The sequence below is a fragment of the Podarcis melisellensis genome (assembly GCF_964234715.1).
Source record: "Podarcis melisellensis genome assembly, chromosome: 14".
Lineage (NCBI taxonomy): Eukaryota > Metazoa > Chordata > Lepidosauria > Squamata > Lacertidae > Podarcis > Podarcis melisellensis.
The window spans coordinates 50,102,331-50,125,206 of NC_138546.1; the positions used below are offsets into that span (position 1 = coordinate 50,102,331).

The 22,876-nt window shown below is 44.6% G+C and overlaps 2 protein-coding genes across 4 annotated transcripts in view; both read left to right on the top strand.

The window, feature by feature from the left end:
- The window catches only part of LOC309356298 (transient receptor potential cation channel subfamily M member 1-like), a gene marked incomplete at its 3' end in the record, with an annotated part of 26,389 nt that extends 22,584 nt beyond the window's left edge, over positions 1-3,805 (top strand). Inside the window, exons 12-13 of the mRNA XM_081887693.1 lie at positions 1,336-1,476; positions 2,273-3,805. Of these exons, the coding sequence (XP_081743819.1) occupies positions 1,336-1,476; positions 2,273-2,521 (390 nt within the window). The remainder of the gene's footprint in view (positions 1-1,335; positions 1,477-2,272) is intronic.
- On the top strand, positions 2,043-22,317 carry TRPM1 (transient receptor potential cation channel subfamily M member 1). Of its 3 annotated transcripts, XM_081887629.1 has the most exons (13): positions 2,043-2,302; positions 5,091-5,147; positions 6,388-6,680; positions 7,270-7,498; positions 7,830-7,952; positions 8,850-8,981; positions 9,348-9,476; positions 9,740-9,991; positions 10,886-11,078; positions 14,114-14,258; positions 18,703-18,905; positions 19,951-20,083; positions 21,014-22,317. In XM_081887629.1, the coding sequence occupies exons 3-13, from the start codon at positions 6,505-6,507 to the stop codon at positions 22,239-22,241; spliced, it is 2,943 nt and encodes a 980-aa protein (XP_081743755.1). In that variant the 5' UTR covers positions 2,043-2,302; positions 5,091-5,147; positions 6,388-6,504; the 3' UTR covers positions 22,242-22,317. The 3 variants fall into 3 exon arrangements, with proteins under 3 accessions (XP_081743755.1, XP_081743757.1, XP_081743756.1); XM_081887631.1 differs by lacking the exons at positions 2,043-2,302; positions 19,951-20,083 and adding an exon at positions 20,116-20,181 and having other exon boundaries at positions 4,048-5,147; positions 21,014-21,175; XM_081887630.1 differs by lacking the exon at positions 2,043-2,302 and having other exon boundaries at positions 4,052-5,147; positions 10,886-11,060.
- Positions 22,318-22,876: the final 559 nt, after the last annotated feature.

Genomic DNA, 22,876 nt, shown 5'->3' on the forward strand with positions numbered 1-22,876 from the left:
GATGTGTTCAGGCATCCGCAGGCTTGTGAAGCTCATTCACAAGCAGCTGCATAGGCTAACACTGAAGCTAGTGACAGGAGAGGCCGGCTGCAATGTTTTGATAGGCACTCAACCTGGTTTTCCTGCTTGCTGGTTTTCCCAACTGTGTCCTGTAACAGCAGCTGACTACATCACACACTCCTGCTCACACCATCACTGTGCTACTGGAAAGGATCAAGGCCACGGATCCCAGTAGGGCTTTTACACAGCTTCTGCTCATTTCAGTGAGGGGTTTTCCAGAACAGCTTCCCATGAATGTGTTGATCCTTCCTTCCCCCCATCTGAGAGGCTGGTACAAATGTAATATCAACCAAGGGGAGGGGGAGATTCCCTCTGCTGCATTCTTGAAAGAACTTTGAACTGCCCTTAAGAAAATTGAATTCTTGAATGGATAAAAGCTCCAAATAGACAAAAGCTGATCAGATTAGGTGGAAGATGTAAAACCTAGTCAAAACACAGCCATTTCTGATGCTTTCAAAGATGCCATTTCATAGAGATAAAAAACAATAGGGGAGCCATCCGGGAGATTCCCTCTCTGGTGAATCAGTCCTAGTGGCGAGAATGAAATTCTTGGTTAGTGAGTGAAGATTTTTAACAACAAAGCATTTTGCAAAGCAAAACTTTTGGGATATTCCCTCCATTTTTAATTATTATTTAAAATTGATAAGAAATGGGAGTTAGTCATACCCTGGTGTAGTTCTGTTTCAGTTTAACAGAGTGAATACAGACAACAATTTATTGTGTCAATTTACCATGGTGCATATATCCATGCAGGCAACTGCTTGTCTGCCCATCCCCAGAATAAGGGAATGAGCGCTCACATCTTCCTTTGTGGGCCCCCTTTGCAGGACCACACACATCACCTCAGCCCACATGAGACCCACCAGCTGGCTGGGCTGGCCTGTCTCCCTGTGCTAGTCATTGGAGGTAACAGCAAAACTTTAAGCCAGTTCAATCAGATGTCAGTCCTTCTAATTCAGAAGTCATTTCTGTTTAGGCATACATTTAACCCCACTGGGTTTAATGGGAACTACATCCAGAGAAGTGTGCATAGGATTGTAGCATTAATCTACCACATATTTTGGAAATAAGTTTGTGTACTGTGCATGTGGATACCTCTTGAAATATCATAACCACATTTTGCATGATGGATCCTGAGATTAAAGAGCAGATTTTTGTCTATGCTTGGGTACAATTAGACACTGTAAATCTCATAAATGTGTGTCAGATTGTGTCCTAAATTTTTACCCTTGTGCTTACATTTTGCTTCAAAACAATTATTTGGGGGTTTTCTAGGGAAATCTGCCACCAGATTACCACATCAGCCTCATTGACATTGGCCTGGTCCTTGAATATCTCATGGGAGGGGCATATCGTTGCAACTATACACGAAAGAGCTTCCGAACCCTGTACAACAATTTATTTGGGCCAAAGAGGGTAAGAATCTGTCACAAGATTGGTGTCTGTTTTCTCCTTCTGTTTGATCTCTGCATGCACAGCAAGTACTGAACTTGGCTTGATCCCATCTTTAGCATTCTTCTATGAAACCAGATCAGATATATTAGAAAAGAGGCACATGTTCCATTGGACTGGAAGGAAGGAAGGAAGGAAGGAAGGAAGGAAGGAAGGAAGGAAGGTGTTTGCAACTGAAAAAAGAAAATGAAATGTGACACAGGTGGATGGTTGGGTGCAGGCTAAGACTGGCCTGCCTTTGTCAAATCCCCTTTAAGGAAGGGGGAAGGAGGCGTGTCTTGTGTTGTGAGTCCATGGATTACATGGACCTTAAGTCTGACCCAGCAAATTCCTTTGTTCTTAAGAGCAAAGGACCATAGCTCTGTTGCACAGCTCATTAGTAAAGCACACGCTTTGCATGCAAATGATCCCAGCTTCAGTTCCTGGCAGTATCGCCAGGTAAAGGGGGATCTAAGAGCAGGTGATGGGGAAGACTGCCCCTCCCCCTCCCCATAGTGCAGGGGTAGAGAACCTTTTTCAGCCTGAGGTCTACAGTCTCTTCTGGAGCTGCATGCCAGTGTGCTAAATCTTGAGGTGGAGCGGGTGGGGGGGGTGGATATCATTATAATGGAGAAGGAGGAAGCTAGCCTATGTCTGCTAACCAATAGCATGAAAGATAGGCTTTCTTTGAAACATGCAGCAGTATCTGCAATCTAGAAGATGGACAAAAATAACATTTCTTCACAAACTAAAAGTTTCATTTCTTTTTTGAAACATGCAGCCAAAAGCTCTCAAGCTTCTAGGGATGGAGGTAAGTCTTTTTTGTTTTTTTGTCACACAAGTTTCTTCTCTAATTAGGGACAGGGGAGTAAATTTATCATATGGTATGTTTGGGCAAGACCCAAACCAATGGATTCAAATGACAAGAAAGGAGATACTGACTAAACATCAGAAAGAACTTTCGGATGGTAAGAGCTGCTTGAGAGTTTTAAAGCAGAGGTTAGGCGGCCACCTGCCAGGGGTTCTTTAACTGTTATTCCTGCATTGCAGGAGGCTGGACTAGATGACCCTTGGCATCCCTTTCAACTCTCAAGTTCTTTGATTCTAAAAAACCACTACCTTCTTTTTGGATCATCTCATTTTGCTGCCAAGTTTATTGGCACGCAGCAACTTGTGTTCAAGCTGTATGCTTTTAGGTACAGTAGAGAAAATCCATATAGACTCCTGGAATCACATATAGATGGATTACCTCATTTGGTCTGATTCTTCCAGGACAGAGCAATGGATGCATACCTGCAGTGAGTACTCTGGTAGCAGCTGTTCCACATGTGCACTGCACCTATTGCATTTGGAAGGGAGCAGCTGTTTGCATGCGTCCCCCCAACTTCATCCCGTTATGATCCTCTTAAATAACACACAGGTTTTCTGGAAACCTCAGACCAATCCATGCTTCCTGGGTGTTCCTTGAGCTATTAGGATAAAGGGGAGAGTGTCCCTGTGCAAAGTGTATAAGCCTTTATTCTAAATGGGCAGAAGAACTTATTGTTATATCACAGATATAAAATATATAAATACAAAGCAAAGCCAGGCGCACTGAAAGCTTGTAAGCAGCTTTGCCATGTTCAAAGGAGGCATCAATAAGGCTTAATCTTCTTTGACATCTCTTTGTCTTTTCTGATGAGTGCATGACAAAGCATTCATCCCTCCTGAGACAGGAGATGGCTGGGCCTAAAAAGCTTAAAATGGGCAATAGTGGCCCAAATCTAGAGATATTCCACGTGCAGCTCGCCAGGCACCATTGCAGGGCACATCTGTTCGTGCCTTTGCTCCCAGGAGGTGGCAGCATGTTCACGTTTGAGTCTTAGAATGCCACTGCCTGTTCTGAGAGGGGTGGGAGACTGAGTCCACACAGGAAGAGACAATGGGACTAAATTCTGGCCGCTTTAAGTAGTCATGGTTACCGCAAAGAATTCCAGGAGTTGCAGTTTTTAAGGTTCCACTCCCTTCGAAGGAGCAGGTTCACAGTTTGGGGGTGCCTCTGGATTCAGCTTTGTCCCTGGAGTGCCTTTCACCAACTGCAACTGGTTTGACAGCTACAGCCATTCCTGGACCAGCCACAGCAGTTCATGTGTTGGTTACTTCAAGACCAGATTATTGCAATGTGCTCTATATGGGGCGTCCCTCACACTTGATCTGGAAGCGGCAGTTAGTGCAGAATGCTGCAGCATAATTGCTGAGAGGAGTGAGGCCTTGTCAATAAATAACACCTGTGCTCAGAGATCTGCACTGGTTGCTGATTAGCTACCAGGCCAAGTTCAAGAAGAAGAAGAAGAAGAGCTTGGATTTGATATCCTCCCTTTTACTCCCTTTAAGGAGTCTCAAAGCGGCTAACATTCTCCTTTCCCTTCCTCCCCCACAACAAACACTCTGTGGGGTGAGTGGGGCTGAGAGACTTCAAAGAAGTGTGACTGGCCCAAGGTCACCCAGCAGCTGCATGTGGAGGAGCGGAGACGTGAACCCGGTTCCCCAGATTACGAGACTACCACTCTTAACCACTACACCACACTGGCTCTCTCAAGGTGTTACTATAAGTATATGAAGCCCTGAACAACTTGGGACCAGTTTACCTACAGATCGCCTTACCCCACATGTGCCAAATTGACCTATCAGCAGAACTGGCACTACTACAGGGGCCGCATAATACCCCTTCTGTATTGGGAAAAACTTGATCCTTTAGTGTGGCAATGCCTATACTTTGGAACTCTCTGACTCTTGAGATCAAGCAGATGCCTTCACTGTACAGTCGTACCTTGGTTTTCTAACAGCTTAGTTCTCGAACGTTTTGGCTCCCAAATGCCACAAACCTGGAAGTGAGTATTCTGGTTTGCAAACTATTTTTGGAAGCCGAACGTCCAATGGGCCTTCCGCGGCTTCCGATTGGCTGCAGGAGCTTTGGTTTCCGAACGTTTTGGAAGTCGAATGGACTTCTGGAATGGATTCCATTTGACTTCCAAGGTATGAATGTACTCTTTTCGCCCCCTGATAAAAACATTATTGATTAGGAAGTTGAAGTAATTTTAATCTGTTTAACTTTTGTATGTTTTAAAGTATGATTGTGATTTTTTTCCTTGATTTTAATGTTTTACCTTTTGTAAGTTGTTTTGAGGTTGTTGCTTTTGTTACAATCAAAGCAGTGTATAAATTTTATTAAATTAAATAAATAAGGGTTTCTAGGACACCCCTGTTCCCCTCAAAGAACTACAACTTACAAAGTGATTTAGCAACCAATCCCTCTTCCCAGGGAACTCTGAACTGTAACTGTGAGGGGAATAGGGGTGTCCTAACAACTCTCAGCACCCTGGTAGGTAATTCTGGGACTTCCACTTGTTCTCCTCGTTACCCACTGAAGAACAATAACTGTGGAAAGCCTCCCTGTTCTAGGCTGTCAAGAAATGGTTAGTATTTGGTATTTCCCCTCTAATTATGTTTCCCTGCCCCACCCTTAGCTGTGGCTCCACTGCCCATGCTGTCTTTCTGTTACCTCCTTCCTCCTTGCCTCCAGTTCCAGTCGTAATGCTCCGTCCTCCTTCCCCATTTAGGAGATGGGATAGTTCTCCCTTTGCTGGGTCCTCCGGTGTAAGATCTCATGTTCAAAGGTGAAATTTCCATTCAGCCTTCTTCAATACGCTCTATGTCGCCGCCTGCTTTGCATGTGACTTGGCTTGTTCTTGGAGAAATACATGCCCATGTGCTCATTCTAGCCTTTTTCTGCACCAAGAGTGCCTGCATGACTCAATCACACTTGAAACAGGGACACAGCAGGATCAGCCATGCCTAGCAAGGGCTGGCTGAAAGGGCCCCAAGCCAGATCAGCGATTCATCCAGAGACAGAATAGGTAACCCCCTTTAAAGGCAAATAGTTGTGTTGCACCTCTGCACCAAAAGGCCGAGTCATGCGTGATGCTGAGATGCAATAGTATGACCTGTGTCCATCAGAGGCTGCCTGGAAGGCAGTGTGAAGGGGGCAGATAATCATGCAGAGATGCAGGGGGTCAGCCTCCTTTACAGAGGGCACTTTGGGCTCACAGAAACCTGTAGATCAGGGGTGCACAACCTGCAGCCCTCCAGATGTTGTGCGACTACACCTCCCATCATCCCTGATCACTGGCTATGCTGGCTGGGGCTGCTGGGAGTTGTAGTTCATAAACATTCGGAGGGTCACAGGTTGTGCACCCCTGCTGTAAATAATGAATGGATTAATTTCTCAGAGAGCTCCAGCAGTTCTCTCATGGCACTACAATGTACCTCAGCCACAGTTTGGGAATTGCTGGGTCATTTATTTAGAAACCTGATATTTAGAAGGTTTATTTTATTGTTATAGTGGTGTTTTAGCGGCTTTTTTTCCCCACGTGCACAAGCTGTTACTTATGTGTTGTTTTTACCTGTATGGGCCTACGGCCGTAATAAATATTGTTGTTGTTATTTAGAAGGTTTAGGTCCTTTTCCAGTGATTTCATTTGAACTCCAACATCATGCCAAATGATTTGAAGGTAGGATGACTCATGCATCGGTCTGAAGGACCTGCATCTGTCTATGTGCCATTTGCACAGGTAACATCATGAGCTGTGATACCCACAGAAAAGCACTTGTTGTGAATTTGCAGTGACGCTTTGCATGGAAGCATTGTCATCGCCATAAGAAGGCACTCTTGTACTAACAATTCAGGCACAATGATTTTGCATGCTTGTATTTCCCGCTTAACCTTCAACTTAACAGCAGTGCATGGCCTTTTCCTTAAGCATCTATCTTTATTCATGGGCACAACCTGTAATAATCTGCAGGAATGCCAGTAAAATGTAGCCTAAATGTGAAATTAACTGAATTGCTCCTTCCTAGGATGATGAACCTCCAACCAAAGGGAAAAAGAAGAAAAAGAAGAAGAAGGAAGAGGAGATAGACATTGATGTGGATGACCCAGAAGTCAGCCGCTTCCAGTATCCCTTCCATGAGCTCATGGTCTGGGCAGTGCTGATGAAGCGGCAGAAGATGGCTCTCTTCCTTTGGCAACGTGGAGAGGAGACCATGGCCAAGGCACTGGTGGCCTGCAAACTCTACAAAGCCATGGCCCATGAGTCTTCAGAGAGCGAGCTGGTGGATGACATCTCTCAAGACCTGGACAACAACTCAAAGTTAGTCACCCAGAGTGTAGGGCTGGACTGTGTGGTGTAGTGGTTAGGTTGTCAGACCAGGACCTGGGAGACTAGGATTGAAAACCCCACTCAGCTACGAAGCTCATTTGGATGACGTTGGGCCTGTCCCTGGCTCTCGGTCTAAGCTGAGACCTTCTGAGATAAGGCCCTTCTCCAGTTCCTGTTCTGCTTTTTTATATTTATATATTCTTAGTATATCGTTTATATTTATATTTTCTTAGTATTAAACATGAACCTGCCCCAATGTTACAATGATCTACTGACTGAGTCCTTCAGCTCTCTCAAGTTGAATCAGACAGAAGGGTCTTCTCTGTTGTGGCCCCTGGCTCTTGAATGTCCTCCCAGGAAGTATCACCTGGTACTGAATCTGAAGTCCATTCAGATCCAGCTGAAGACTTTACTTGCCCTGGTCTTCCAGTACATCCTCAAGACTGGTTTTAATAAGCAATTTTAATAGATTTTACTGGCTTTACTGCTTTGACCTGTTGCATTGTTCCCGTGATGCTATTTTTACTACCGTGTTTAATTTGTTAGATGCTAGCTAATCTGGCATTCTTTATCTCTCCAGAGATTTTGGCCAGCTTGCTGTTGAGCTGCTGGATCAATCATATAAGCATGATGAGCAAGTAGCCATGAAACTTTTGACATATGAGCTGAAAAACTGGAGCAACTCTACTTGCCTGAAACTTGCAGTGGCAGCAAAGCACAGGGACTTCATCGCACACACCTGCAGCCAGATGTTACTGACAGACATGTGGATGGGGAGGTTGCGCATGAGGAAAAATCCGGGCCTTAAGGTAGGCATGGACTGCTTAGGCCTGCAGGCACCTGGGCTTGCTATATAGGAGGGAGGGGGAAACTGTACATATATGGAGGAGAATAGTACCGGGGGCAGGAATAATACTTCCTCCAGAGCCACAGTCCAGCTTCAGTTCCCCCTCCCTTCAATACATGCTGGCTTAAACAAGTAGAACCAAGAGACAGGTGATGTGATCACTGATCTCCAATCAGACATCTCCAGGAATTTCTAGTTTGGCCCTGAGCTGCATCCTATGCAACTAAACCATAAATTTCAAATCATGAATGGCTCTTGCCATGCACTGACCCACCCTTCTTCCTCTCGTGCAGGTTATCATGGGAATCCTCATGCCTCCCACCATCCTCTTCCTGGAGTTCCGTACCTCCGATGACTATTCCTACCAAACCTCAAAGGAAAATGAAGTCGGGAAAGAAAAAGAGGAAGAAAATGTGGTCAGTGGCAGCCCATCTCTATAAGCCTCTCAACACCACAAACATGTCTCACCTTTATTCCCTGTTTAATAGTCATCATGGCTTCCCCAATTGCCAAGAATGCTGAGATTTGTAACTCAGTCAGGGATGCTGAAGATTTTGTATTTGAGATTCTTGCTCTTCCTCAGAACTTCAGCAAGTTCCAAGGAAGGATATTGTCAATCATTGTTTCTCTCTGTTTTCTTATTTTTCAACCTTAAATTCAGTGCTCCACGTTTCCCCAGCAATCTGCTGAGAAAATCTCATGAAAATCCATCAACATTCTAGTGTGAATTTCCTTTGATGAACACATTTTTATGCAGTTTTGAACAATATACACTTTGCAAACATTTCCTCCTAACTAATGCATTTTGAAATATTTATTTCAATAATAACTGCATTTCGATGTGCACTTTCCTCTACTGTTCGCTTTCATTGCTTTTGTCCCACTGTTGTTGTTTTGGCAAACAGGCTTTGCAGGTTTTTGAAGCATGAACAACCTATTTGACTACAGACAAGTCTACATACCTTAAGTCAGCCTTTCTCAACCTGTGGGTCCCCAGATGTTGTTGAACTACAACTCCCACATCACCCCTAGCTAGCAAGGCCAGAGCTCAGGGATGATGGGAGTTGTAGTCCAACAACATCTGGGGACCCACAGGTTGAGAACCGCTGACTTAAGTAATGAAGGTTCTAGTATGGCTCTTACAACTGAATAATATGTGCCTGTAGAAAAACAAGCAAGCAAGCAAGCAAGCAAGCAAACAGGACAGTTTGTCTATGTTCAGACATTTTCTCTCCCCACCCCCTTTATAACCTTGAATGGATGAGAACCCTCCAGTGGGAACAATCTATGATCCTAAGCTACCTGTCTTTCAGGATGCAAATGCTGATACTGGTTCCCGAAAGGGAGATGAAGAAGATGGGAACAAAAAGCAAAGGAGCCTTCCCATTGGAACAAAGATCTACGAATTCTATAATGCACCAATTGTGAAGTTCTGGTTTTACACAGTGAGTGAAAATTATTTTCATCCTTTGGTGAAAACAAGATGTTCCATTCTCTCCTGCTGATGTAATGTGTCACTGCTGACCATTAGCCATGCTGATGGGAACAATGGCCTAGAACATCTGGAAAGCTCAGTGTTGTGGTAGGCTGGCCTCTCACTTCTTTATTCCCTACTCCAAAATTACTGGTAATTACTGGTTTCCAAAACACAACAAAAAATTGTAAATGGTGTAAATAGTGGGGGGAGAACCCTGCTTTGTGTTTCTAAGCAGAAGTGTCATCATCATTGTGCAACCACCATCACCCAACATCCCTACAAATGAATCAACCAAAAAATGCAGCGTGAGGTCTCTTTTTATTTCTTTTTCCAGATATCCTACCTAGGGTACTTAATGCTGTTCAACTATATAATCTTGGTACCGATGGATCGTTGGCCCTCACTCCAGGAATGGGTTGTCATTTCATACATTGTGACTCTGGCATTGGAGAAAGTAAGAGAGGTAATTTCAACCATTCTGGCAACTGTTCTTTTGAAATTCTCCACCTGCTCTGATGTCACAAGGAATGAGGAAAGCAGTTAGGGATGCAAAAGCCACTCCCCCTGGCATAATCCTACAATCCACATGTTCACTGGGGTGTCTGAATGCCCAAGGGACCTGAAGTAGGATAAACCGGCTGTAAGAAGCTAATAGGTCTCAAGCTTCTTTCTCCCATTACCACATTAAACACCTTCCTTTCTCCCTTCCCACCACTTTATTTTCAGATTTTGATGTCAGAACCAGGTAAATTGAGTCAGAAAATAAAAGTGTGGCTACAAGAATATTGGAACATCACTGATTTGGTTGCTATTTCTGTGTTCTTGGTTGGGGCCATTCTCCGTTTGCAAAACCAGCCTTATATGAGTTATGGAAGAGTTATCTACTGTGTGGATATCATTTTCTGGTACATCCGAGTACTGGACATCTTTGGTGTGAATAAGTACCTGGGGCCTTATGTCATGATGATTGGAAAAATGGTAAGTAACTATGTTTTGAAACAGAGAGGGCAGGTGTCATGGCAGGTATTAAAGAAAGGCAGAGTGGCGCTGCAGCTTATCCGAAAGCAAGAAGCCCTAAGAAACTGAATGGAGAACTGGATACTTACTGGAGGACTAGGAGCCAGAGAGAATTGTTACAACCCCATATGAATTGCGGTATTTCTGTGCAATGTTTCATCAGATGGCTCTCTGCAACCTTAGCCCTCCATTTTAGCACAATTTGAACACTGTTGCAAGGGATTGCTAACAGAAACTTGGATGTAGCCAAACATTAAGGTTATGATCCAGCCAAAGTGATGCTTTTTTAAGATCCATTGAAGTTGATGGGAATGTTAATGATGATTTAAAACTTTTATAGCCCAGCTTTCAGTTTTTTAAAAAAACTTACAACATGACTTCCAATTTAAATGATAACTATATCATCAAAAATACATTGCAGTTTTTGTTTTTTTAGCAGCAGTCAGAAACAATCAACTGTCATTATATGTGACAGGCAAATCAAAGCATTAAAGCTGGTTACTTGAACTCATAAACTTTGGTTCCAGATAAATAATCCTGGGGAGACTGTTTCATAATTGATACGACACCACTGAGAAGGCTCTTTCCATATCAACTGCCCACCCCAGTCACAGAAGAGGGGGCACCTAGAAGATTAACCAAATTATATTTTAAAGGTTTCCATAGGAGTACATTGTCATGCCCTGAGAGTTGGACAGGTATTAAAGAGGTGCAGATCTGAGGTCTGGAACTGATTGGCTTCATAGGAAGTGATTCATAAATTATATATATCACAGATCGTGTTCATATTGTTTTTCAGTAATTTCTACGCTGATCCTTTCTTGATATGTTGCTCTACGCTCTTTCTTGGTGTAGATGATTGACATGCTGTACTTTGTGGTGATTATGCTGGTGGTCCTGATGAGCTTTGGAGTTGCCCGTCAAGCCATCCTGCATCCCGATGAGCAGCCGTCTTGGAGACTGGTCCGCAACATCTTCTACATGCCCTACTGGATGATCTATGGAGAGGTGTTTGCTGACCAGATAGACCGTAAGAACAGAATTCATAGTAAGATTCTGTTTCCTGTTTCTGAGGCAGATGATCGGGTCCAAATTAATCAACATTTAATTTGGAATCGGCATCACTTTTTCTACTTACAATTATTGTAGCTTTGTCTTTGTGGCAGACATGATTGAACTCCTCTGAACTTTGCCATCACCCTCAATCAATTCCCTTTATTTTGTAGGTTAAACAGAAAGAGCATGCATATCTTCTTCTTCTTGTTGTTGCTGCTGTCATTACAATTATTTATTGCCCACCCTCCCAGGAGAGGTTGTGGCAATTGAAAATTCAGAATGACAAACAGTTAAAGCAGATTACATATTATAGGGTGGTTCCTGAAAACACACATTTCATGTGTCCAGAGACCAGGGCAAAGAGGCACATCATCAGCATTTGCTGAAAGATGCATAATGAAGGTGTCAGGCACACCTCTGCAGGGAGGGAATCCCTTAGCTTAGGGGCTGCAACAGAAAAGGGTGGGGTGCCACTATCACCAAATTTCAAAGGAATGTGGAACTACCACTAGGGACCACTCTGCTGATCTCAACACCTAGAAGGGTCTGTACAGAAGGAGACAGCTTCTCAGATATTTGGGGCCAAAGCCCTTTAGGGTTTTGAACACCAACATGAGCCCCTTGAATTGGACCCAGAAATGAACCAGCCTTGTAGCTTGTCTTTGTGGCGGACATGATGATCTCTTTCAAACTGTGTCTTCACCCGCAACCAATTCCCTTTATTTTGCAAGTTAAAAAGAAAGAGCATTCATATATCCCTTCCCTTTTACAGAAAACCTCTTTTCTGTCAGCAAATCTTAGGCAAATTTGTGTTATGGACCTGTGTGCATCTTGAGTCTTTTAAGAACCTGATAATACAGTCAACAGGGGGAGGAAATGGTCCTGTGAACACAGAGTTCTCTAGTGAAGAAGTCCTGCCCGGCAGGGGAAGCTTTTGTGTGCCCTACACAGCTAAGGAGCAGCTGAGCATTTTTGCACAAAAAAAGAGCATCAAGGAAATCACCACCACCATATTCTTTGTGAATGACCCTTGCATTTCTTTCAAGTGGGGTTGTTCGAAAACCATTGTCTCATTTCTTTATTTTTAAATGGCATGACTGAAGGTGCGAGCTTTCTGTATAGTTTTAATTTTTTTTAAAAAAAAAAGAACACCTCAATTTAACATGGTGTGCATATTTCTAAAGAAATCCAGCTTTTTACGGTTTGTAGCCTTCTTGGCTTTACAGTGTGTGACTGATGCTTGCTGAAATCTTCCACTAGCAGCTATTCCTCTCTCCCTTCTGGACCTGAGCCGTGTGGAGCCCCTGACCCTTGCTGTAGGCTGAGATCCCTCTCTGTGAGGCAGATCTAGACTCAAGAGTGTGTTTCCAGAGAGCAAAAAGTGTTCCCAGGGCAGCCACACTGTCCATCTTGTGCAATTGCCTTGTGGTGCTTTGTTCTTGTGGTGAGAGTCTGCCCACGTCATCCTTACATAATTGAAATAGCTCGAATATTTACATGATCATCTGCCAGCTGCCTTTTGTAATTATCTTTTGATTGCCACAAATACGCTGCCATACATAATGTTTCGGAAAGTCCAAGAGAAAAGGAAATTGCAAGGCCTTCTGGAGTCCTGACAAGAGCCATTGTTTCAGAGCATGTCTCTTGCCTGTTAAAACATTTGAAGGCCTTATCTTTCTCTGGCAGCTGAAGAGCAACCATATTGTCAGTCACATGTGTGTTTTTCCTTCCCTACTGTTCTTGTTCTTTTATCCTTTTTTAAAATGCTGCTTTTTGCATTTTTATTCTTTGCTTTCGGAACGCTGGGTAGTCTATGCCATGGAAATTAACCGTAAGTCTTTGCAGGGATTTGACAAATCAATTAAATGTTTTTATTGGTGGATTCCACACACACACCCTTCCCAGTGACCCTTTAATTAGAGTTCATCTCAGCTTTAGTGCAATACCTGCCACTGCCATGTTGTCATGACCTGGTCCCCAAATTCGCCACCACCTAAAACCTCATACACCCACCTTTGCCAGCTGAAGATTTGAGGTGTGGGTCTTGACCCATCAGAAACCCAAATTTTGCAACAAATCTCTGCAGCATCTTAGACAACCAGGGCAGGGTTTAGACCTATGCTGTTTCCATAGCAATATTCCAAAATCCCCAGAAGAGGCTTTTAAAGCTATCCTGCTGTTTGTGTGATTGCTTTAAAAAAAAGTTCCAATATCTGTGATAAAGGAAGTGAATCTTGGCTCTGTAATAGTCATAGCTGTCAACTTTCAGATTTGAAAATAAGGGATCAGCAGCCTCACCTGTCCCGGGGGCAGTCTACAGGATATCTAACAATCCGGGATAGCAGCGGGAAGCAGCGGGAAACGGTGCTGGAATAAGGGAATTTCCCGCAAAAAAGGGAAGGTTGACAGCTATGGTGATAGTATGACTCTGAATGTCTTTAAAGGAGCCTGCTTCTGTGAGAAAGGCGCTTCACAGACCCATTGAAATGGCCCTAAGTTGGTCCTCTTATTCATTTCAGTGGACCTACTCTGAGTTAAACATACACTGATCTGGGTACCCAATTAGTTCTAGTCCCAGCCAGTAAAACTGTGCTTTCAGATGACCTAATAAGCTGGTGAACTCTAGACTGTGCCAGGCTCCACCCACCTCGTTATGCCCTGGTCCTGCCCACAAGCCAACAGGCTGCACCCCCTCCCCTTACATTCTGCCCTGACCTGCCAGATTTCACCAGTCTGCCCCTTACCAGATTTGGCCCCACAGAGTTGAATTCCTGTGGAGGGTGGGGGGCTGCTATTTTTGAAATCAGAAATGTGCATGGGAGGGAGAAGGTGGTTGTTTGTGTAAACCCATCTGGGTGTGTTCAGAGGCTGGACTGCCCCACAAAAAGGACAGTTACTCAAGCATGTGCCCTGTGCCCTACAACAACCTTGGGCTGGGTCCCTCTGATTTCTACCTTCCCCCAGTTACACAGAGCCCTCACTGTATGTGCTCCATGTTGACTAACCATAAGCCAATTCCATCCTCAGCTCCGTGTGGGGAAAACCTTTATGATGAGGATGGCAAGCGTTTCCCCCAGTGCATCCCTGGCGCATGGCTGACTCCCGCAATCATGGCCTGCTACCTCTTGGTAGCCAACATTCTCCTGGTCAACTTGCTGATTGCTGTTTTCAAGTGAGTGTTTTGCTTACGAGGGAGATACTCACTCTGGATTCCTTCCTACTGTGAAGAAGTCTGGTGGGGTTTATTAGGGGGACCCTGAGAAAGGTAGGTGAAGGATCAACTGTGGCCAAAGAGAGTCAGGTGCATGCACAAGAAACAGTGGCGTAGCAAGGGTTGTCAGCACCCAGGGCAAGGCAAGTAATTTGCACCTCCTAACCCGTGGATTTGCGCCCCCTAACCCTAACCCCCAGATGTTGCACCCGGCCCCCCCCTGCACCCCCCACGCTACGCCAATGACAAGAAATGTCAGTTTTCCTCAATTTGGAATTGTCTGTGCTCTTCATGAGCATGCTGCTTTCGGTCTAGATGCTATCACCCTGCTGTCAGCAAGGGTGGGGGTGGATACTTGATACACACTTGAAAACCTTCCCCTTGATCAGGAGATTCATGCCTTTTCCTCCCTGCACATGTCCCAGGGAAATAGAAAAGCAAGGAGTGACTGTGATCTTGGTACACACCAGACTTTGGGCAGGTGAGAATACACCCTGGCATTGCCAGGGCTGCCTACATCCATCTGTTTTCTGATTAAAATTTTGCACTGTAACGCAGAAGCAACCTGCAATGAACATTTCTTTTCAGAATGAAACCAGTTTCCCAAGAAGCCTTTTTCTGGGGTGAAACATATGCAACAGATCTAGACTGTGTTTGGACTGTGTACTCAATCTCCATTGATTCTAGAATAAAGTGTTGTGTGTATGTAGGGCAAGGGCAAGGGAAGGGTAGAGCTTCATCTGTTTAGATTAGGACTGAAACATCTCTGGGCCTCCAGGTAGGAGCTGTGGTCCAGCAACAGCAGGAAGACCACACAAGTTGCCCTCCCTGGGTTTAGATGAGCTGCTACTAGCATTAGGTCTCATATGGCTGCTTGCTTTAACACGTACACACAAGCGGGGGAGATGCCTATATTTACTGCTCAATCACACTGTTATCTTTTGCTGCCAGTATCCAAAACTGGATTGCTGGTGGGTGTAGATCCATGCCATTGTCCTGGGCACTGTGCCCGGTTTGGGTGCTGTCCTTTGAAATCAGACTTGCTCACAAAGCTATCTTTTATTTTGCAATCTACAGTAGAATATTCAATAGCTGAAAAGGTCGTGCATTTTAAAAGGAGTCACATGCCAGTCGCAGAGCTAAATTTAAAAGGGGGAAAAGAAGAAGAGAGAAAGTGATTCTCTTGCATGCACAATGGTGGTTATCTGAAGGGACTGCAAATAAAATCAACATTGTAGGAAGTAGGTCATGCAGTTAACCCATCCTTGTTTGGTAGTCACAGGGATGGGCCATGCTTTGTTGTACTGCCAATGCTTCTCTTCTCCTGCAGAAGACTTGGAGGTGCAATTTGTTGACTCTCACAAAAATGAAAAGAGACCGTGCAAGAACAGTGAAAGGATCTACATGGCCAAACACCATTGCACCAAATTGTCAAGTAGTAAAATATAACCATCACCATTAGGGATGAGGGAGAAAAATAATACACAAGCTGAAATGCAGCTACCTTTCAAAATTTGCATTTCTCCAGTACTTCTACAGCCAGTTTTTGGCATCTGTCACGAGACAATGGAGTGTGCCTCTGTGGGTGAAGTCCAATGGCTGCATTAGCAGCACTGAAGTGACCTCCCTGGGATGCAAGCCTGGACAGTGTGTATGGAGGCTGCCTCTGGCTGCCCAGATCACAAGACAACCCTCTTGGCCTCACTGATGTGGTCCAAAGGAAAGCAGAGCAAGATGTTTGGCAGTAGCTTGGCCGCAGGAGTTGCCAGAAGGAGGTGTACAAGATACCATCCAACCGTCTTACGGACTCCACTCCAGATTTGCGTAGGGTCTACTCCTTAGACTTTTCTTACTTATCCTACAAAGCAGTGGAGGTTTAGAATCACAGTTTTCCTTCTCCTCGAAGGGCTTCCTTCCCAGGTTGACAAGCCCCATCTGCCCCTCACTTCCCTCTACAGCACATGCAGAAACCACCTTATTGGCCATTGGACCCACTCTTGCTTTCAACTGCTCTGCTCCATCCACTGGAGCCTGTCTTCACATGCAAGGGAAGTGTCATAGACTGGCAGGGTGCTGAGGAGTGTATACCGGGGGAAGCAGGGCTGGAGTCTGACCCAAGAGAGGCAGGAGGTTTGTGAGGGCCTATACTAGCTGGGAGGTGAGAAGCAGAGGCTGGAGAAGTTTCAGAGCTGGAGAAAGAGGAGGAAAAGGCAGGCCAGCCAAGTGAAGGACCAAGTGCTTCCCCACCCTCTCCTGCACCACTGTCTCCCAGAATCAGGAGGGAATTGAAGTGGGACGAGCAGAGGAAGTTTCCATGCAGGCAGAGTCTCTGGCTACATGAGCACAGCCCAACTTGGAAAGGTACATAATTGGTAGGGGTGGAACTGGGAGTAGCTGCCTAGATACCAGATTGATGTGTGTAGGTATCTGGAGCAGTAGAAGCAAAGCAACTATATTATCTTTGACAATAAAGAGTGAACTCTCTGCCATGCACATTCCTTTGACTGGAAGCACCCTTGACAGAAAGTCCCTAACTCACCAAGGTTTTGAGACCCATCAGCTACCTTCATCTGGTTTAGCTGGCCAGTTAAAACCCTTCCTGGGTTGTGGCTGCTGTTGCATGCTGACAGCTTCTAGGAGCCACCAGTGAGAACTGAGTGCAGGATGGGGACCAAAGGTAGACAAACAAACCCAGAAGGAGCAGAATGTGTCCCCCACCTCAGGCTGTTGGTCTCATGTATTCCCATTCCTGAAGAGATGCAATTGCTATGGATTTCCAATCAGATTTCTGAGAGTAGATTGATCAGTGTGGTCTTCCCAGAGGCAATACTCGGTCAGTTTTGGACTTGACAAAAGGGATATGTCTCCATGGTAATTAAGATGGCCCAAAGAAGCTAGGAGATGGTTAGAGAAAATGATGCATCCTTATTTTTTCCTCTAGCTGGGGGTGGCAGAACAAGCTACCTGTGAGTAACAGCAGATTAAAGTTTGGTACTAAGAGAGACCCAGATAGCTGAAACAAAAGAGGGTTTTGGGTCACCTGAAAGACTAACAAGTGTATCATGGCAGAAGCATTTGTGGATTCAAACCCAATTACCTGAGTTCAGGAACACTTGCGCCATAACAAATTTGTTAGACTTTAAGGTGCCACAAGACACTTTCATATTTTTGCTACCAGAGCGTAACACAGCTGCCCCTCTAGAAGTGTTTTTCAGAGAGAAGTGTTTGGGATCTATAAGCAAACAGCTTCTGGGGGTGCTAGCTGCCTCTTTCCAGGTCTGGTGTGGGGGCAGTGGACTTCTGTGCTTCTACCTATGCTTAACCTGTCCACTTGTGAATAAACTCAAATACAAAATGCCAATATGCTTCCAGTAACCTGGTTTAGCACACACCCTGCACTATTGGCATGCAGCCCCCAACAAACTGACCCCAGGGGAATGCAGTCCTCAGCAGAAAAAGGGTTCCCTGCCCATTTTCTGTGAACCAAGTTCACAGAATATATTTCTGAGAGAGATTTGCAAACATTGCTATTTAGGTCAATCTGATCAGCATTTTAAAAAGCAAGACAATGTAGAGCTTCTATGGGCTTTGATGTTACAAAGGGCCTTTCATGAGTTGAATGTTTAATGTCACATCAAACGCCAGGAGGTGTTGTTAGCATGCTCAGTTTGAGCCATGCTTCAAATAATCAGCCCCAAAAGAAATGATATTTTGCAGAGGTCCTTTGGCAGTGGGCAACTGGTGCAACTCTCTCCCCACCCTACTCTTGAAATCTCAATAGAACAAATCTGCCCATTTCAGTTCCTCATTTTTCCAATCTGAAGTTCAATTTGCCTCATTTCTGCATCAAGTTAGGGATTTCTCTTCCGTCTGCACTTTTGTCTGCATCCCTTCTGATGAATTTTGGACATAATTTTACCAAATATATGCATTTATGCAAGCAGTTTTCCCAATATAATGCATGTTTTTAAGGTTATTTTCACTTACAAGATGCACTTTCGTGCACACTTATTGGTTGGAGAAGTGTCTTGCAAAATTTAGAGAAGTACAAATTTCACAGGGTAGCTGTACTTCTATTTGCTTATTGTTTCAGAAAGTGTGAATTAGGAAGGTTAACTATTGCAAACTGAATCAATCCCCTTCAGTCCCTCAGCTCAAGGAGAACTGGTCCCAGATCTGTTGGATCTGCACTATCTCTGAACGGATGCCATCATTTGCATGGCAAGGCAAATAGGGTTCACTCTGGAGACAATTTCCCCTCTCTGTGCCATGTTCTTGTCCCCACCCCAAATGTGGCAACTTTAAACTGGCAACATATGAAGAGACGACCGAGTTCTCACAACTTTCACTTAGCTCTCTGGCAATTTTGTAGTGAAGCTACTCATCAGGGGTGTATCTTTTGCAGCAACACCTTCTTTGAAGTGAAGTCCATCTCCAACCAAGTCTGGAAGTTCCAGCGGTATCAGCTGATCATGACCTTCCATGACCGGCCAGTGCTTCCTCCACCCATGATCATCTTTAGCCACCTTTACATCATTATAGTTCGTCTCTGCTGCCGCTGCAAGAAACGAAGAGAAGGGGACCAAGATGAACGCGACCGAGGACTGAGTATGTGGAGGGAGACAGACATTCTCTCTGTGCTATGAGTCTTGGTTGACTGGGCACCATAGCAGGGGTCAGGCAGGGGTTTGAAGGTCCCATCCATAGACCATCTGCAAGCAGAAAGTCAGCACAGAGGGGCTCCAATTGGAATCCTCCTTGTTTTGACTTTCTGCCCACCTTTCGTTTTTGAAAGGTGGGGAGAACTCAGAAACATCCCCCATCTATAGCCACTTTACTGTCTCATGCTGCTGTGTGGAGAGACCAGGCTTAGTTGCACTAAATCAAAAGCGGGTGGGGAACCTGTAGCTGGACTACAACTCCCATCATCCCAGATGGCTATCCAAAGTAGCTGGGGCTGATGGGAGCTGTAGATGCTGGAATGGTTGTGAAAGGGGTATACAGAATGGGATAGGATATTGAAGGGATAATCTGTGTCCCTGAGTCAGGTGAACCAGCCCTAAGCGTGCAACCTTGAGCACACTTTCTCATTGAGCATAGTGAGTAAGCATGCATAGGGTTATTTATGCATGTATTTCATAAAATTCATAGAGCGCTTGAATGTTAAAGAAAAAACCCTCAAAGCAGTTTACAAAAAGGATGGGGATGCATAACTCAATAAATACGGTGGGCTTGTTTCTGAGTAAACATGATCAGGATTGAGCTGTTGATATTTTAGACTACTTTCCAATAGTTGAAAAAGTTTTTCTGACACAGGACTCCAGATTGGATTTTAATTTCTGCAAGGGACAGTGTGCAAACTGCCATACTATAGAAATTCAGTGTTTAGCTACTGCCTGCTTGCCAGATTTTTGCCATATAGGGCTCCAGGCCAGAATATGCACCGAACTGTACCTTAACATTGCAAGCCTCACCAGGTCTACTCAGATCTATTTACTCCCAGAAAAGTGGGGTTAGACCTGCAGCATTAGAGCCTAATGTTCATTACAAGTAGCCTGAAAATGCACATTGAGGTGGTAGTAGTCTCTTCCGAGTTTAGGGGGTTTGATAGACATGGTAAAATACATGCTTTCCCTGCCTCAATTTCTTTCAGAGCTGTTTCTAAATGATGAAGAGTTGAAAAAACTGTATGAATTTGAGGAGCAATGTGTTGAGGAATATTTCCGACAAAAAGAAGATGAAGAACAGTCATCAAATGATGAACGTATTAGAGTTACTTCAGAAAGGTAGCCAGTGAATTTGTTTATTTTCTTGCCAGTTGCAGTAGGCAAAGAGGAAGCATGGACTTCAACACTAGTGTCCTTTGGAGATGTTGAAGGAAAGAGTAAGCCTAGGGCTTGCTGATCAGAAGGTTGGTGGTTCGAATCCCCATGATGGGGTGAACTCCCATTGCTCGGACCCTGCTCCTGTCAACCTAGCAGTTCGAAAGCACATCATAGTGCAAGTAGATAAATAGATACTGCTCCAGTGGGAAGGTAAACGACATTTCCGTGTGCGGCTCTGGTTCACCAGAAGCGGCTTAGTCATGCTGGCCACATGACCCGGAAGCTGTCTGTGGACAATTTTGAAGGAGAGTTGTGCTTAGGATCACATTTTGGTGTGAGGGCTATGAATTAGGTCCATTTTCATTCAAATGCAAACAAAATATAATTTCTCTTCCATCCCTAGTACCCCACCATGGCAGGGAATTAACCTGTAACTCTTGGGGTTCTTCTTACTCAGGAAGTTGGGATGATTTGCAAGGTGTCACCAAATATGCTGGGGAATCATCACAAGCTGCCTGTGTGCCTCTGGCAGCCTGGCAGTGCCCACAGCACCATGCAAAAATATTCTAAATATCGTAAGAATTCAACCAAAGGAAACTGCAACAGAGGAATGTGTGACGTCTAGCTATAATACAGTTATAATCCTTTTAAGTTATTCTAACACTCTCTGGTTCTTTTCTTTTCTTGGTTTTATTATAATTAAGTTTGTGGCAGCCAATGGCATGAAGAAATGAGTAATAACCTACTGATTAACTGAGTGAAACTGGAAGCTCTAATAATTAATAAAACAGCTGCCCTCCTCATAAGTGCTGTTCTGAGCTAATAATGACAGTGCAGGACAAATCTGTGTTGCTTAATGAATTTATTCCCCCCCCCCTTTGAATTCTATAGAGTTGAAAACATGTCTATGAGATTAGAAGAAGTGAATGAAAGAGAACATTTCATGAAAGCCTCTCTCCAGACGGTTGACCTTCGACTTTCTCAGCTGGAAGAACTCTCTGGCCGGATGGCGAATGCTCTGGAGAAACTGGCAGGCATCGACAAGGCTGAGCTGACTCACACACGTTCCCGGGCATCCTCGGAATGTGATGCTGCTTACCTCCTCCGGCAAAGCAGCGTAAACAGTTCTGATGGCTACATGTACAGGTACCACGGTGATGATCTTGCCTATGATGACCTGCCTACCCCAATGTCTCCAGCCTTGGCATTGCGTAAAGCAGATTCAAAGCTACAGCTGGCTCCAGAACGCCAAGGAAGTATCCACTCTGCCACAAGCGCCTCTACAGATCACAGCAAAAACACTTTAGATGTTACGCAGAATGTTTCTCTATCCCATTCTGGCTCAGTTGACAGGCAGGAACACTGTAAGAATGAAGAGACAACACCCCAAACTCTCAACCAAATGGATATGGTTGCAAATGGGCAGCCTGGAACTGGACCAAAAATTCAGAACCCTCATTTAGCGTTAGAAAAGGCCAAATTAGAAGCCACCATCTCCTATCCTTTGGACAAACCTAGGGCAATGAGGTACTACCCTTCTGAAACATTCAACGCTTGCGAAGCAAGCATGATGAAATCAAGGAGTTACATATTTGCACAAGGTGGAAATATGGTTGGAGGAGTTAACAACCGGACCATTATGGACCAAGAGTATAGGACCATCATGGATGAAGTGTGCCCTTCCACAATTGAACAATGGACTGCCGAGTGGAAGTATGAGGTTCAGCAGAAACTAGCTAGTGAGCCTCCTCCTGAATATCCTGGCATTGTGTCTGAAGCGGAGATGCAAGCTGAGCGGAAACAGCTACTGACTGACACCGAAGAGGACAGTGATGTTGGTGAAGTGGTGGGTCTCAGTGCCTCCCATCCTTCCTCACCTGTCACCAAAAGGATTCACACAGACAATTTGTTGTCAGTGAAATCTGACAGGACTTGTGGTTTTCCTTCCGTACGGTCAAAGAGTTTGCACAGCCATTCTCGAAAACCCAAGTCCATTAAGGACAGGCTTAATAGACCAGGACATGCCAGCAGTGTCAGCAGTCTAGTGGTGACCTGTGGGACTGCAACGGAAGAGCAGAAAGCAAGACAAGAAAATGCCTCCGCAGAAACGGAATGCTAAAATGGCCTTTTCTCAACAAGCAATAGTTGGGAGATGTGGTTAAGCCAGGACACCACAGGTAGAAGTGACACCCCCAAATGCCCATCCTTGAAAGAGGCAGTATGTTCGCTTTTACAGATGCTTCATGTCCAACAGTTCCTGCTTTTGTGAAGGGAAGGTGTGCTCTCCCTGAGGGCCCGGCCAACAGTGTCAACATGGATTCTTTAATTCATTATGTCAATGATTCTAAAAGCAATGTAGTTTAGTGAGCTGGAGGCTGGATCCTCCTGACCCATAAGAGCACCACTGCTTAAAACAACGGGTCTCATTGAGCGATTGACAGGCCAACAGCACTCTTTGTGGGCTTCAGGGCAATGCTGCAGAATGAATCACCAAGAGGCCCTTTTTTAACACACATAAAAAGTGGCACAATCACCAGCTCTTCTTCTTGCAAAAGTGAATGTTGTGTGTGGCAAGTGTATATTCCCTCAGCACCCAGTACAGGTATTTATCAAGGATATACCCACATATAACACTGTATGTGATACTTCCTGTCTACACTCACTGCCTGCAAACTCCCTACAGTGAGGATCCTTGAGAGACAGCAGTTTCCCATATCTATAGTGGCACCAAGGAAGAAAGTGGGGGGCAAGAAG

Bases quoted from the DNA above. Each gene is read 5' to 3' on its own strand.
- TRPM1 (XM_081887629.1), top strand. From the start codon at position 6,505: ATGGTCTGGGCAGTGCTGATGAAGCGGCAGAAGATGGCTCTCTTCCTT. The intron at 9,477-9,739 runs GTAATTTCAACC...CTTTATTTTCAG, and splicing joins CATTGGAGAAAGTAAGAGAG to ATTTTGATGTCAGAACCAGG. The intron at 11,079-14,113 runs GTAAGATTCTGT...TTCCATCCTCAG, and splicing joins CCGTAAGAACAGAATTCATA to CTCCGTGTGGGGAAAACCTT.